The sequence below is a fragment of the Ciconia boyciana genome, chromosome 2, assembly GCF_034638445.1.
Source record: "Ciconia boyciana chromosome 2, ASM3463844v1, whole genome shotgun sequence".
Classification (NCBI taxonomy): Eukaryota; Metazoa; Chordata; class Aves; order Ciconiiformes; family Ciconiidae; genus Ciconia; species Ciconia boyciana.
Window position 1 is genome coordinate 123441329 of NC_132935.1, and position 14470 is coordinate 123455798.

At 45.3% G+C, this 14470-nt stretch overlaps 1 protein-coding gene across 2 annotated transcripts in view; it reads right to left on the minus strand.

The window, feature by feature from the left end:
* Positions 1–3259: 3259 nt before the first annotated feature.
* TGFBR2 (transforming growth factor beta receptor 2) overlaps positions 3260–14470 on the minus strand; it is a 61712-nt gene continuing 50501 nt past the window's right edge. For both annotated transcript variants that reach the window (XM_072853926.1, XM_072853927.1), the window contains exons 6-7: positions 8957–9084; positions 3260–5439 (exon numbers count right to left, since the gene is read on the minus strand). In XM_072853926.1, coding sequence (XP_072710027.1) covers positions 5260–5439; positions 8957–9084 — 308 coding nt within the window. In that variant the 3' untranslated portion in view covers positions 3260–5259. The remainder of the gene's footprint in view (positions 5440–8956; positions 9085–14470) is intronic.

Consider the following 14470-nt stretch of genomic DNA (forward strand, 5'->3'; position numbering starts at 1 on the left):
CTTTGTCCTCAGCTTTCTCCCCATGAGCAAGGCCTTTCAGCTGCCAGAGGTCAAAAATAGATAAGAGCTGCCAATAGGTCAAGGCACTATGAGGAAATGGGGTCCGGACAGCTGGGCTGGGACACCATGGGCTCAGGCCAACTGGGTCTTGTGGGTCATGCTGGGAAATGTAACCCAATAGGACACAGGTGCCTGAACAATCCCCACCAAAATCCTGCAGTGAGGTGCATCACTTATACCGACCCAGGATAAGACTGGAATTTTTGGCACCCCCCCAGCAAGAGCTTTCTGAACACGCACATGGTGTGCACCCACTTGCATGAACGTTTGCCAAGTAATAAGCAGCATGAACGCAGCCAAACTGCATTCAGGAACAACAAGCAGACAGTCTGGAACAGAATTCACTCCATCTTCTTTGTGGCCGGAGGGAAAAATTGCCATAGGCAGCTTTTTATTAAAAACATAATGCCAAAAAAAAACCACAACCCAAAAAAACCCAAGCAAGAGAGAGAAACAGAGCTGAGGATCAGGAAATAAATTAATCAGTGTTCCTCTGGAAGCAAAGGAAGCCCTTGGGTCCCAGCACAGCTGGCTTGACAAGAGGACAATATTGCAGGTGCTCTACATGTGGCTCAGTTTGTTTCCAGGAGCATTCAGAATAACGATGTCTTAATGCTTTTATTTTTTCTTTTTTTTCCCCTCTCAGGAGCTGGGTCATGATTTTTTTCTTCTTTTATCGTTCATGTCTATTCCAGTAGCAGTTGGGAATATCCTAGAAGGGGGTGAAATCCCAATTGTGTTGTGAATTGTGTGAACTGGTAACACGGAGGCACTCTGCACTGGGAAACTTTGCCATCCAGCTTAGACCATTGCTTGGTTCAGTAGTAAACCCAACGATTGCCTTCTGCGTTGCACAGCTGGAGTCTCCTTGCTGTGTATCCTGGCAATAAAATGAGTGACATGCTAATTAAGAGCTGCTCACAAAAGGATGCTGAATACCATATTTAGGATAAGAAAGGTGGGCAAAAGCCTTAACTGAAAAAAATATTAAAAGGATATAGTGTACTTTATTTCCAGGATATTGTGTACTTCATTTCAAGACTGAGAGGTCTCTGGAGTTTGCCTGCTACAGTTTCTTAATACACTTTCTATTTCTTTTTGCAACAGTTGTTTGCCTTGTTATGCCAAAAGGACTTCACCTTTGAGCCAGTATAAACAGGATGTCAGGGCTTGAAGATCTTTGCCAATATGCGGCCAGTGGTGGGGACTGGTGAGGGGTGGCCACTGCATGTAAGTTTGCATGCCTGTGAGGAAGCTGAGAGCTGTTTTGTACCTGGCCTTTGCTGAAGAAATAGCCGAGAAGCAAAGGCTGCACTGTTAACACTTGCTGGGGGGGGGGGGCATAGACCATGCCAACATCCCGCAATGTTTGAGCAACCACAGCAAGGCTGGTGCTGGCAGTGCTGCCTTGCAGCTGGCGGGCCAGTCCTGACCCGTCCCCACTGCACCCGTGGCAGCAGCCCTGCAGCAAGGCTCCCTGCAGGCCCCTCCATGCAGTCCCCAGGCAGCTGGTTTCAGCTGGCTGCAGAGCATCCTCACTCTGCAGCTTGATTTATAGTCTGGTAAGAAGGGGCAGAGGGTAGCTGGCTTAAAGGAAGAGCTGGTCACCTGCAACTGTCTGCCTGGGGAGGCACCTAGGCAGGGCCTGGTTCACAAAGACCCCATTTGCCAGTTTTAGACTAGATGTGGCTGCTGTGCTTTGCATGACACGTGAGCTCGGCTATGTGTGTTGCTCTGTTCAGAGCACCAGGTGCCCAAAGAGGCTGTGAAATCATTAGCGTTGAACATACTCAAAATTCGACAAGGTCTTGAGCAACCTGATCTAAGCTGCCTGTTTTGAACAGAATCCTGGACCAGACGACCAGCAAGCACAGTGCCTGGACTGGAGGTCCCTGCCAGCCTCAGTTATTCTGTGATTCTGCTCGACGCATGAACAAAGACACCTGGGTGCCTGACTGGGGAATCCCCACTTGGAGGTTCAACAGGAGATATTCAGTGCAGCCAAGCACGAGCTCTGGTGCAGGTTTTGGCACCAAAATACATCATTCCCCGAAAAAAATAGTGATGCCTGGAGAGTCTCAGATGCCTAAATCAGGCACTGGTGGACTGCACCCTCCGTAAAGGCTTAGAGTCAACCTAAGTCACACTCAAGGCAATTTTTTTGGTGGGGAGGGATGTATCTCACTCTCTGTTTCTGTGGTGCTTGTGTTCTGCATGTCTTTGATGGGAGGGGTATCAGCTTAAAAAGGTGAAAGCTCTGAGTGGAGAGCAATAGCTGCAAGGCACAAGCACATTTATCATACATTTCTCAGTGACACAGATTTAGTGGGCTGCCTTCTGGCTCATTTTACTACCAGCACCAAAATGACTGAGGTTTAACTAAGGCCTTATCATAGAATCATAGAATCATTTGGGTTGGAAAAGACCTTTAAGATCATCGAGTCCAACCACTAACCTAACACTGCCAAGTCCACCACTAAACCATGTCCCTAAGTGCCACATCTACACTGAGAGTTGAGGAACCTAAAAGTAGGAGAACGTCGGCTGTGAACCCCCTTCTCCCCCCCCCCCCCCAAGACTAGTGAAGGTTTTACACTGCAGGGGCTAACGGGCCAGCAAGTTTGGATATCTGCTAGTGCTGTTCTGCTGAAGGGCAGGATGGACACCGGGGGAAAGAGTCATTAGCGAAGCAGGACACACGCAAAGGCCATTGGACACACTGAGCGTGACATTCAGGCCTCTGGTGGGAAGGAACGGGCCTGAATTGTTTTAGGATAGGGTTCATTTTGAGAAGAGCCTTCTCCCTATTCTGGATGCTACAGAGATGAAAGACAAACTTGAGTTGGTGTTATTTTATTTGCTCCAATAAACATTTGATTTATACAAAACGAAACAGACCAAAAAAACCCCCAAAACTGTTTACAAAGCAAGTTAAGTGCTTGAAACATTCGATATACAAGAGTATATATTGTTCACATTCCTATTTCATACATGATGTACAGGTGAAATATCCCTTAAAAGAATAAAAATTTTCCTTTACATGTAGTAGTAAAAAAAAACAAACAACAAACCCCAAAACATAAAAATGTCAGTATTGTCAGGAACTACCGGGCGCCATTCCTTGACCTTCAGCGTAGACGGAGGAAGAGAAGCGGGTCGCACATTCCCTCTCCCCCCTCCCCTCCCTCCCTCCCTGCGGGCAGCCGAGGCGGCGGCGCGGCAGCCGCGCGTCGCTAGAGGGCAGCGGGCCCCGCCGCGCCCGCGCTCCCGCCGCCGCGTCCGCGCTCCCGCCGCCGCGCCCGCGCTCCCGCCGCCAGCAGCTCCGCAGCCCCGCGCCTCTGCCCGCTGTCCTCCTTTCCACAAAAAACCAAATCTTCCCCTCCCCTCCCCATAAAATTTGACATAGTGTCCTCTGAATTCCACTGCAGTTGTTGAGGTTTTTGCCCCGCTCTGTTTAAATATTTCTGAGTAGTGTGGTTAAAATGACCAAAAAAAAAAAAAAAGGGCAGATACAAAACCATTTCAAATAAAATATTTGTCATCACAAATCTTAACTCTTATTTGAATAAGCATGATTCCTATTGACTTATATGGCAATGTCTTCTGGAGAAATATCGATGTCAATCTGTCAAAGGTGTTTAATAAATGGCACCAGACACATCCATACAGGACTGGTTTGTGCTGGATGAATTTCTAATTTCCAAGGCCTGCTTACATGCCGTGGGGAAGAAAAAAGTGGGAAAATCACCGCAAAACTCCTGAAGACAAAATTGTTAGCACTTATTAAACACATTGCTGCCATTTATATAGGTCCAATGTGATGTCAACTGTCTTAAACATTTTGGAGAACTGAAAGAATGTAAGCAATGGCTGAGGGATCCTTTTGGAATAAATCATCTTTCTTGGGTTTTGGGTTTTTTCTGTTAATTCCTGACTTGCTGAGGGCAGCCCTATATGCAAGCAGTGCTGAGGGCAGGATATGCCATTAACCTAATGCTACAGAGTTTTCCCTCACCTCCAAGGTCCTTTTGCAAAAATAAAGGCCCTGTCCGTTGTCTCTTACTTTTCTCTAGAAAGCATGCAATAGACTCAGACTGTGGTGTGTCAAGCAATTAGACACGCTGTATAGGGAAAAAGGTTTGTTCTTAACAGCAACACAATCAAGGTAAAAGGAAGGAAAAAAAAATAGTACTGCCTGCACTCAGAATGCACAGCAAATATGAAACATCTGCTTGGATTACTGCTGGCCCTGTCTTGTTTTGTATGGTTTGGGGGTGGGGGTGGGAGGAGGGGAAAACTCAGCCCACTGATATTTTGCAACCTGCTTGCAAGCAGCATGAATTCAAAGCAATAAACATATAACATTAATGACTTCTGTATGGAAACACACGTGTGGGAGGGACCAAACCTCCTTGCACTCCTGTTCTGGGACACTATGAAGACACTGGGGTTAAGGTGAGAGGACAAAGGCATCCCTGAACCTTCCAAAATATGCTGCAGACAGGAATGCGTAGGTACAACTGCAAAGCCAAATTGGCCTGTCTGCTGTGACACTGCTCCTGCAACTGTGAACTACAGGGCCACAGCCGGGTGTTCACAGCACATGCTTTGAAAGCCATCTTCTTATCGCATATTATTCCTATCTTTTTGGTAGGGCGCTTAGTGTGCAATTGCTGGTGTCGTGCTATGCCAGTCTCCCCAGGCTCCTTCCCTAAGGGGGAGGGATCTCTAATGCACCGGTAATTTCCTGGAAGCACTTTTTTTAAAAAAACTCTTTTTTTCAGAGCATGGCTGTTTATAGATATATAGATAGATATATATACATACACACACATTTTTTATATATATATGTATATATATATATATATATAAAAATAGCAATTTCATAGTTATATACAGGCATTAATAAAGTGCATAATGTTATTGGCTATTTTCAAATCTCATTTCCTGAGGAAGTGCTAACATACATAGCTCCTCCTACGCCATGATGCCGGCAGCCAATGCTAGGGTATGACACCTACTCCCCAGCTTTTAATTCCCACTAATACATCTCCCTGTCCGGAGCCGGAGTCTAAAGGGAGTAGTGACAGCCTCAGTCCTCCAGGAAGCAAGTCAAGGCACCGATCGAGACTTCTTCCTTTGCCAAGGTGGACATGTCTAGGAGTGAATTCCCTCCATTTTGGAGCTCTCAGGTGCGAGCTACTTGGTGGTGGTCACGGAGCCGTCTTCGGGGATCTTCTCCTCCGAACAGCTTCTTCCCGAGAGCTTGTCATGGTGCTTGAGCTCGCTGAAGCGCTCCGCAACGCACTGTGCCGTGAGCCGGGCCTCGGGGTCGTGGTCCCAGCACTCAATAAGAGTCTCACACACCATCTGGATGCCCTGCGGAAAGCACAGAGAGAAGCCGTGATGGGGCCAGTCACGGCCAAAGCCCATGTGTGAGAGTTGCTTTAGTGCCCTCTGAAGTTCAGGGGGTTATTCACGGGTGTCCTGGAGGTGCTTTATGGGCTCTGCTGCTACTGTCATGGGGGCATGCTTTTTGTTTTTTTTTAAAATAAACCCTCCTACAATATTTTCAGCACTTTAGTTGGTACTGTCATTTCTGGGCATATGTTCTGATACTTTATAATAAGAAAAACGATGCTTTGGACTAGTACTATAGAATCAAGTAGGGTTTTTTTTGATAAATACGATCAGAATTCTTGGATAATGTGACTTCCCGCTCAACCCATGCCTTTGCGCACCTGAATTCTGTTTGGGTTTTTTGAACAAAATTCTGATTGCCAGCAGTATCAGGCCCTACATCAGCCCTTTATGAATTCCTTGCAGACTAACCAAATCTATGTGCAAATATGGGCCACAGTCCCACAAACACTTAAACACATCACTCACAGATGTAACTATTTAACCTTCATTTCAATGCTGATGCACATGTTTACAGGAGCAAAAAACAGTTGCATCTCTGTAATGCATTTTATAAACATGAGGTATTTGCCAGGAAATTGTGTGCTTTGCTTTATGACACTAAAAGCCCATTAAGTAGGATTTATCTTAAACTTCTTATTTAAAAAAATAACATTTCACAACACTGCATTAATTGCATAATTTACCTAATTGGTGATGTTGACTGATGTCAATGTTAATAGCAGAACGTTATTGTCTGTATACAAATAACATTAGTTTTCTGCTGGCATTGAAATTACAAGCAGTAAATTAAATTAAATATTAAACATTAACTTGAAATCGATAGTGCAACAAATCTCATTAAGGGGGGGGAAATTGTAATATGTAAATCCATTCCAGAATTTTATCACAATGAATAATGAGTTCATTACAAAAACACGACTGCAGAGGAAGGAAATGAATATGGAAGAGCCATTACAGTAAGAGCAACTTCTATGGAGTTCAAAGCAGATCCTCAGCTGCTGCAAACTGTCACAGCCCTGTGGAAGCCAATGCATCACTGCATTTTAGATAGTGCAATGTGAAACGCTGAAGGGATTCAGATGAAGAGAATTAAATCCACCTTCATTAAATGTCCCGTGAGTGTGTTATAAAGCATCCATTTCCTGCCTTAGACTCTTAGCTGAACCCTGCTGGAGCCAGCTGTGCCCATCCCAGTGACACACAAGCGCAGACACATGGTCCTCCCAGTCGGTGGGGTGCCCTGTACTGGGAGCAGACTGAGGTCTGGGTTTTACATATGGAAGAAATCGCTGAAGTCGAAAGCAGGACACCTAGGTCCAAATCTGCAATCATTTTACTTGCTATGTAAACCCAGAGGTGACAAAATTCACAGTGTATCTTAGAGCTCTACTCCAGTACCTTGAGCTGCAGCCCCCCACACACTCAGGATCACTGCCATGAGAGCAGCCGCAGGCCTGCCCGGTGCCTGAGCACCATGGGGATCCCGAGCCCAGTGCTTCCCTGCCCAGGTGCCCTGGGCATGCCAGCACACCTACACTTGCCGCTATGCCTGGCTGTGCATGAAACCAGCTCCTGGACACTTCTCTCCAAGGCATAACCGGTGGCATTGCCCGTTTCTACTGCCACGTGATGCAGTGCCCTGCCGCAGTGCCCGCAGGAGTAGCCCTGTCCCAAACGCAGACAAGTCTCTGGGCCACCTAACGCTGCCCCAGGCCTGCTTTAAGTGCCAATGACTTTTGCTTTATAGGGGCTTTCATGACCTTCTATTACATGTACTTCATCTGACTTCCCAAATGCAGAACAGAAATATTTGCTGACCATGTCTGCCTTTGCGTTAGCATAAGCAGTATCTTTCTTTCATATCCAGCAATAGATTGGTACTAAGTTAGATTTCCTTTTGCTCTTGAGAAAACTGTGATTATGCTCAAGTTTGCTGACCACAGATCTTCCTATTGTTCTTCTGTTTCCCTAACCAGTTTTCTACCCTTCTTTACTTTAACTTTTTTCACACACGAGACCAAGAAATGTTCTCACACTGTTCCTAATCTTAAGCATTTTCTACTATTTCTACTATTTAATATCTCCCAAATTATCTGCCTCAGGATTCTTTTCTGCTTTGTTACTTAGGCTCTTCTAAAGTACCACATATGTATTGCCAGTTTGGACTTCATTTTGGCTTCGTGGAAAACAAACTGTAGTCAACTGATGATCCCTTTCACCAGCTCATCCACAATTTTTAGAAAATTTCTGCAACCAGTTCTTTTCTATACAGATGAGCATTAGTATAATCTCTCCTTCCCAGCTCAACTTGTCATTTAGAAGATGGTTGTATCTATGGCTCCTAGAAATGTCAAGGGCTTTTTAGTACTCGTAACATCAGATATCCAGGTGTCCCTCAAAATACAGCTCTCCTCCGCAGTTAAAGCACCCCTCCTCAATAACCCTACTCATCACAGATGACTACATAAGGAGCAAGTCCCGGTGGTCCAGGAAAGGGCTGCCCTCTGCCATAGTCATCAGGCGGCAGATGCGTTGTTCTTGGTTGGAAAGATGATTGATTTTGGCCACTCACTTGGCCTTTCCTAAGTAGGTGTTACACTGTGATTTTAACATCTCAACTGGAATGAAAAATGGAGTGTTATGTTGCTCCTGATGGAAATACTAGCTGATCGTGGTTGCCTGGGCTTTTATAAATGTTCACGATGCTTTCCTTTTGTCTGTAAAGGCCACTCAACATATTTCATTGGCAAGTGGAATGACCAAGCCTCACTTCTCCTCTGAGACGATTCTCATTTTATCTCTTCCGATAAAACTGCTCAGAGCAAAGGTGAAGAAATGCATGCCCTTGGCTTGTCTTCATTCAGTTTCATCTACTGAGAAATCAGGCTGCAACTGTCGCCTAGGAAGTGCAACCATGGTGTCCGTGAACGGGGAAAGCTGACAGAGTGCTTCACGACATGCAAGGGAAATGGACTGCTAATGCGCAACCTGAATAAAAACAGACTGGCTTGCTGAAGACTCATTTCCTTTTTCTTAAACCTGTCAACAGCTGGGATACAACTATGACTGCTCTCCATGATAAAGTACTGAGATTTCTTTTCTCTGCTGAAGGGGCCTATGTGCGAAGTTGTTCTCTTTGACCTTTCAGAGCCTGCACACAGTGTGCTTTAAGGCCCTAATTATTCTGTGGCTGTCTGGATGATTGTTGGGTCTCAAGTTTCCAATCTTTTTGTTTTGATCACTTTTAGATTACACTGGTGACAGCAGAAATCCTAGGGCTTTGGGGCAGGCATGGTGCAGAGCACTGTGGTGTCTGAACCATGGCAGCACCGGTGTCACCATGTGACAGAGCTCTAATCCGTGCAAAAGAGAGGTCCAGCCTGTTGGGCAGGACATTGAGTTAAGGCTCAGGCTTCAGGCAGCAGCTAAATGTATAGTGCAGCTCCCAGCTGCTCACATGCGGTGCTCTTACCTGATGGTTAAGCCAGGAGCTGGGGATCTCGGGCCGCCCTCTGTCTCTTAGGACATTGTCCTTCATGCTTTCCACGCAGGGGTGTTCTCGCACTTTAGAGCCGAACGGGGGCTCGTACTCTTTCACTTCTGCCAAGAGAATAAGCAAACACAAGGGTATTCAGCTGGGCTGTGCTGGTGCCAAGTGTGAAAGGAGCTGGCTGTTCTCTGGAGGAGTAGGAGCTACTGATTAGCTGCTCAGTGCCACTGTTCTGCTTGACCAGCTCCAAACAAAGCAAAGCCAGTTGGCATTTTCAAAAATGCTTCAAATGTGTTTCTCCCACACACCCCCTCCCTCCCCTTTTCTTTCCTAGCCAACTAAACAATTTTCATTTAAACCCTTTAGTGCATAATCATATTAGCAACAGTCAGAGCAGCAGAGTAACCTATAATGGTTTGTGAGCCTTTCAATCTGTGCTGAGGCAAAACACACAGGAGCTTCAAGGTGAGTTTTGTTTGAGCCAGGAACTGGTCCCCCTTAGGTCCCCTGCAGTCCACACACACTTACCAGGTGAAATATAAACTGAAATCTATCTAGGTCATGATAGATGTTAACATGCCAGATTGCTAGGAGGAAACAGTTGCTTGAAAAGGACAAAGATACAGTAAGGATCAGTGCTGGAAGCTGCCCTTGTTTATTACTGAGCTATGTTCCTTTGTAGAAAGTAGTAGTCTGCTCTTATTTTAGGCCTCTTTCCCAAAATGGGTCAGTTTTGGCCCATGATGCAGGGGGCACAGCTTCCTGAAGGGGCTGCTGCCATTCTAGTTTTTGTTTGCACGTTGCATATTTTCTTTGCTTTTCTTTGGAGAGAGAAAGGAAGAGGCAGACATATGGGACCTTTGGAGAAAACTCAAGAAATCTCTGAGAGCGGAAATATTATAGTAGATGCTGACACAGTGTAGAAAATGCTGTGGTTTCTTTGGGAACAGATGGAGACTTTACTCACAGGCCTAATGACTTGCTAGTATTAGATAAAGATTTATGAAGTTGGCCTGTTCTGCTGCCTCTTATTTCTTTCTAGGAATTAATTGAGGGCAAGAAAAACTGAAGTGTAATCTACAAGGCAGTATGAAGAATGCATGTGAGTGCCCAGAAGATGTGTGAAGAGAGATGAACAAGACAGGAGACACAGTACTGTTGCGTAATGATACAACCAAAGTTCAAATGCAGTGTCCAGTGCTGCTCACTCCTCTCAAGGGGCATTTTACAGTAGAAAGAAGCTCTGAGAAGGGTGATAATGATTAAAGGCCCAGAAAGAAATGGGAAGAATCTCTAAAGCTTGGCTTTGTTTACTTTGGAGAGAAAGGTAAGGTGTCATATGACAAAATACTGAAAATAACTAATGATCATGATAACACAGGTCAGGTCCTTCTGTCATGTCTCATGATAAAAACAAGATAGTATTGAACATAACTAAAAGGTGGACTTTTCTCCAAAACCTTAGGGTCAGGCTGTAGATCTCACTTCTATGTGATGGCCATGAGATGAAGACTTTATCAGGCTACAGAAAAATAATTTCTAATGCTTAAAAAGAATAGCCAAGCTATGATAACCAACATTTTGGAACGGGTATTAAACCTTGTGCTTCAAATGTTCAGCGTTTAGAGATCCAGCTGCGAACAACTGTGTGTGCAGTGCAGCAGATCACCCCACAGATGCCTCCTGCAGAGTTCTCCTTCCTTCTCCTGAACCATCTGGTGCTGGCCACTGTCCACACGATGCTCTGGAGAGCGGCTATAGTCCCGAAACACAACTCCTATCTTCTCATACGTAAATCACTTTCTTTAAGACCCAAGGGCCAAAGTCTGCTTTGCTTTCTTTCCTCTACAAGAAGGCATACCAGTTTCACCTGCATTAATCTGAGTTAGAGATTACTCAGCCAAAGTAAATTTACAAGACTTTAGCCCTAGAAGTTAATTGGGAAGTTGCCATCTTGCTGGTCAGACCTGGATTACTATGCAGCAGACGCACAATGATTACAAAGCAGATACCTCTACTTTCAAAGCTAACCAAAATATTAAAGTTTGCTGGGAAAATTTAAATAGCATGACCTAGACGGCCATTTCCTACACCATCTCCATCAGTCATGGTTTGATTGTGGTAGCGGTCATGGACACCAGCCAAGGTTCTGAGATCTTCTTGCAGTATGAGGTGTCAGAGGAGTTCAAATGTCCAACAGAGGGAAGCTGGTGCTGCGGGGCTGACCTGTTCCCTCTTGCTGAGCTTAATCTGAAGGCCATTCAGGTTCATAAGATGAGGGAAGGGAAGGCCTTCCCAGGGAATTGATAGGTTTGTAATACATTTTCCCTGTTTGAGAAATTCTTTCTATGCTATGAGCATTCCTCTTCCAAATATAAAGATTGAATAGGTTTTTCAGGTTTGGGTTTTTTTGTTGTTGTTGTGGTTGGTTTTTTTTTTATGGTAAAGAAAGAGAAATTGAGGCCAGATGCCAATTCGCTGTAATGACTTTATAGTAATACAGTCGTGCCTTCCCTCAGTTTGAAAAGCATGCAGCATCTTCCTGCTATTTATTATCTTGCTTCTCTTTCCCTTAGAAAGAAAAGCCCACTGAATCCTCTTGCAGTAAATCATCCTTATGCTGTGGAATCTCAGGTGTCAGACACATTTTGCAGTAATAGCTGGGGTTATTCATGGATCATGTTGACGTGCTACAGTAGATGTAACAGATGTCAATTTGAGGTAGGTTAAGATGTTTGTGCCTAGCTGCTTGTGCACGGCTGTATACAGATGCTGAATCTATTTTTCATGCTTTATATGTCTCTTTTCATTGTTTTTAGACCAGTCAGGCACTAAAAATGACAACTGGCTGAAGTACCATAAATACCTCAGGTACCATGAACTACAGCACCTTTAGCATTCGGTAATGGCAGAGTTCCTTCAACTTTAACCTCCAGCATTTAATCTTTATGGTTGTGAGCTACCTTGCACTAATAATCGCTGTACCTCTGTTTTCCTTTGACACTGGCCTGGCCATAACTCTCAGAAAGGCTGGGTCTGGATTTTTAGCCCCAAACAGAGACATTACTGAAAACCTATTTGTTGTGCCTGATGAATGCTTTGGAAAATTTGGCCGTGGGTTCCTCATGAAAAATATGCCTTGCTCATGTAATCTTTTTCTACTCTAAGCTTTTTGCAGTGAGATTCTCTTCCTTTGGGTCAGAACAGCATACCTGCAAACCCTGTCGACACTCCCTCATGGGATCTGTCTTAACTGTTTTCTGTGGGACAACTTCTCATGCTGGAAGATGAAGGCTCATTTGTAGAATCAAGGCAGGAGTGAGGTGAAAGAAAGCCAGCAAAAATCAACTGTGAAACACAGTCCACAGCAGTGGGCTTGAGTTTGGGAACTTTTAGGTCCTTTTGAAATGCTCCTCCCTTTAGAGTTTACAAGGGGAGAGCCGCAGAAGGGATAAATCAATCGATGGTGGAGCTACTGTGACAGCTCATGCACACACACACCCCCTGTATGTGTGTGAAGATTGCATCTTTCTTCATGATAGAGGAATTTGGGTGGTGGATCTACTTAGCTGTTCCACAAAGGGGTAATAATGCATAAAGCAGAGGCTCAAAAGCCATTTCATGGCCAAGGTTAAGGAGCTGTCAAATGCTTACTTCACATTTTCCCTAGGTTTCCCCGTTCCACTCCTTCAGAATATGGATGCTAGCTGGGAAGGGTGAGGGTGCATTGGGATGGGTGAGCTCACTGTGCAGTTTCCCTTGCACAGATGTGTTTTAAGTGACTTCACATCTGATGATCAAAGGCACAGCCACCCTTCCAAAGGTTTGGGAGTGCACGAGCTCTGCCATCAGTGTACGGTTACAGGCTGCTTAGTCACTGTGTGCTGGATCCTAAGGTGGGAAAGTAGAGGAACACAGAGCATGTCAGCACCCAAAATGGAGTGTAGTGCAGTGATCTTATCTACTGCTACCTGGGCTTGTTGAAGGACAGCACTTGCTACCTTACATGTAGTACTGTGGTGACACTTAGAGAATTTCTAGGACATGAGTTACTGTCATGGCGTGATGCTGCACTGTGTGGATGTACCTGCTCGGGGCTATATGCCACCACAAGCCAGGGCAGTGCAGATGTGCCCTAATCGGGCTCTGCTCCACAGAAGGAGAGGTTTAAATCAGGCCCCAGCTGCAGCCCAATGCACAGGCACAGCCCCACTGTACAGGCTATCAAAATGCTCCCTGCCACCAGAAACTGTCACTTCTCCACGTCAATATGATGAAAGCTAAGCATTTCACAAGTACAGGATGCACAAATGTTTAGTTACCAAACTGTGGCTCTTGGCTGACTCTTTCCAAGTAAGCATAAGATTAATCATCACTTTTATTCACATTAAACACAGCTCTGGTAAAGCAAGGCTGCCATTTCAAACAAAGCCCTGCTGCTATACCGAAGCCAGCCACCACTCCAGGCAGTTCAATACTGCATGAGCAATGTCACCATTTTCTGAGGGGGTTTCTCTTCTCTCTCTTCACCAACCCCATGTATCCAGAATTTCCCTTTCCTCTCCTCCTCCCCTGCCACCCCCAACAGTCCCCCACCCGCAGCAGCTCTGATACAAAACAGATGGTTTTCTTTTCTTTCTAGGAGGCTGTCAGAGAAATTACACTTGCCTCAGTCGCCAAAGCTGTGTCGCTCTGAAAGCAAGTGGTTGAGATGAAAATTATATTTCTTGCAACGTGCAGCATCTGGTGCACAGCTGTTGCACTGAATGAAATACCAAGTTAACGGCAGCGTGGAGCAGTTGAAGTTCTCCCTAAAGTAGTATTGCTGAGTTTCTAAATATGCCTCTTAAATTATACTCCAGTGAAAAATCAGTCAAACTCGATCTTTGCCTCTGTCTCCCTTTCCCTTGTGCCCCATTTCTGCTTCTCCATATTTAGCACAACAAAGTAACAATGAACAGCATGGCCTTTCTCGAAAGCCGATCCCCACCTGCTTATTTACTACGGCAGCTTCACAGTATGGATTACGCTGCTGGGTATTTTTGTTTAAACGTCTGCTGACTGAAAAGGCCTGGCATAGTGCGGAGACTGTGTTTGACAAAGCTGCTGTAGTGAAAGGGCCTGCCTCCATCGCCTCCCACACTCACTGAACACCTGCATGCTGACAAATGAATCCTGAGAGCTCCCTTTGTAAAAGAAATAAGTCACCGTACCTTTACGTGGCTGAATGGCAATTAGCCCCCCCACATGCTTCCCTCCTTAATTAAAGTTGCTAATGCCGCTGCCTCAGCTTAGATTGCCACTCCTGCCCTCTAAACTACCACAGGTTTCTCTAGCGACAGGGTGCTAACACCACAGTCAAGCCTGCCCTGCAAAGATGGTGCCTACATCTTTTAGGCTCCTTTGGAAAGGCTGGCTGCAATCAGGTCAGCCTACTCCAGCTTATACGGGAGGTCATTCCTCTCGGTGCCTAACAGTTTAGGAAGAAAAGAGGGG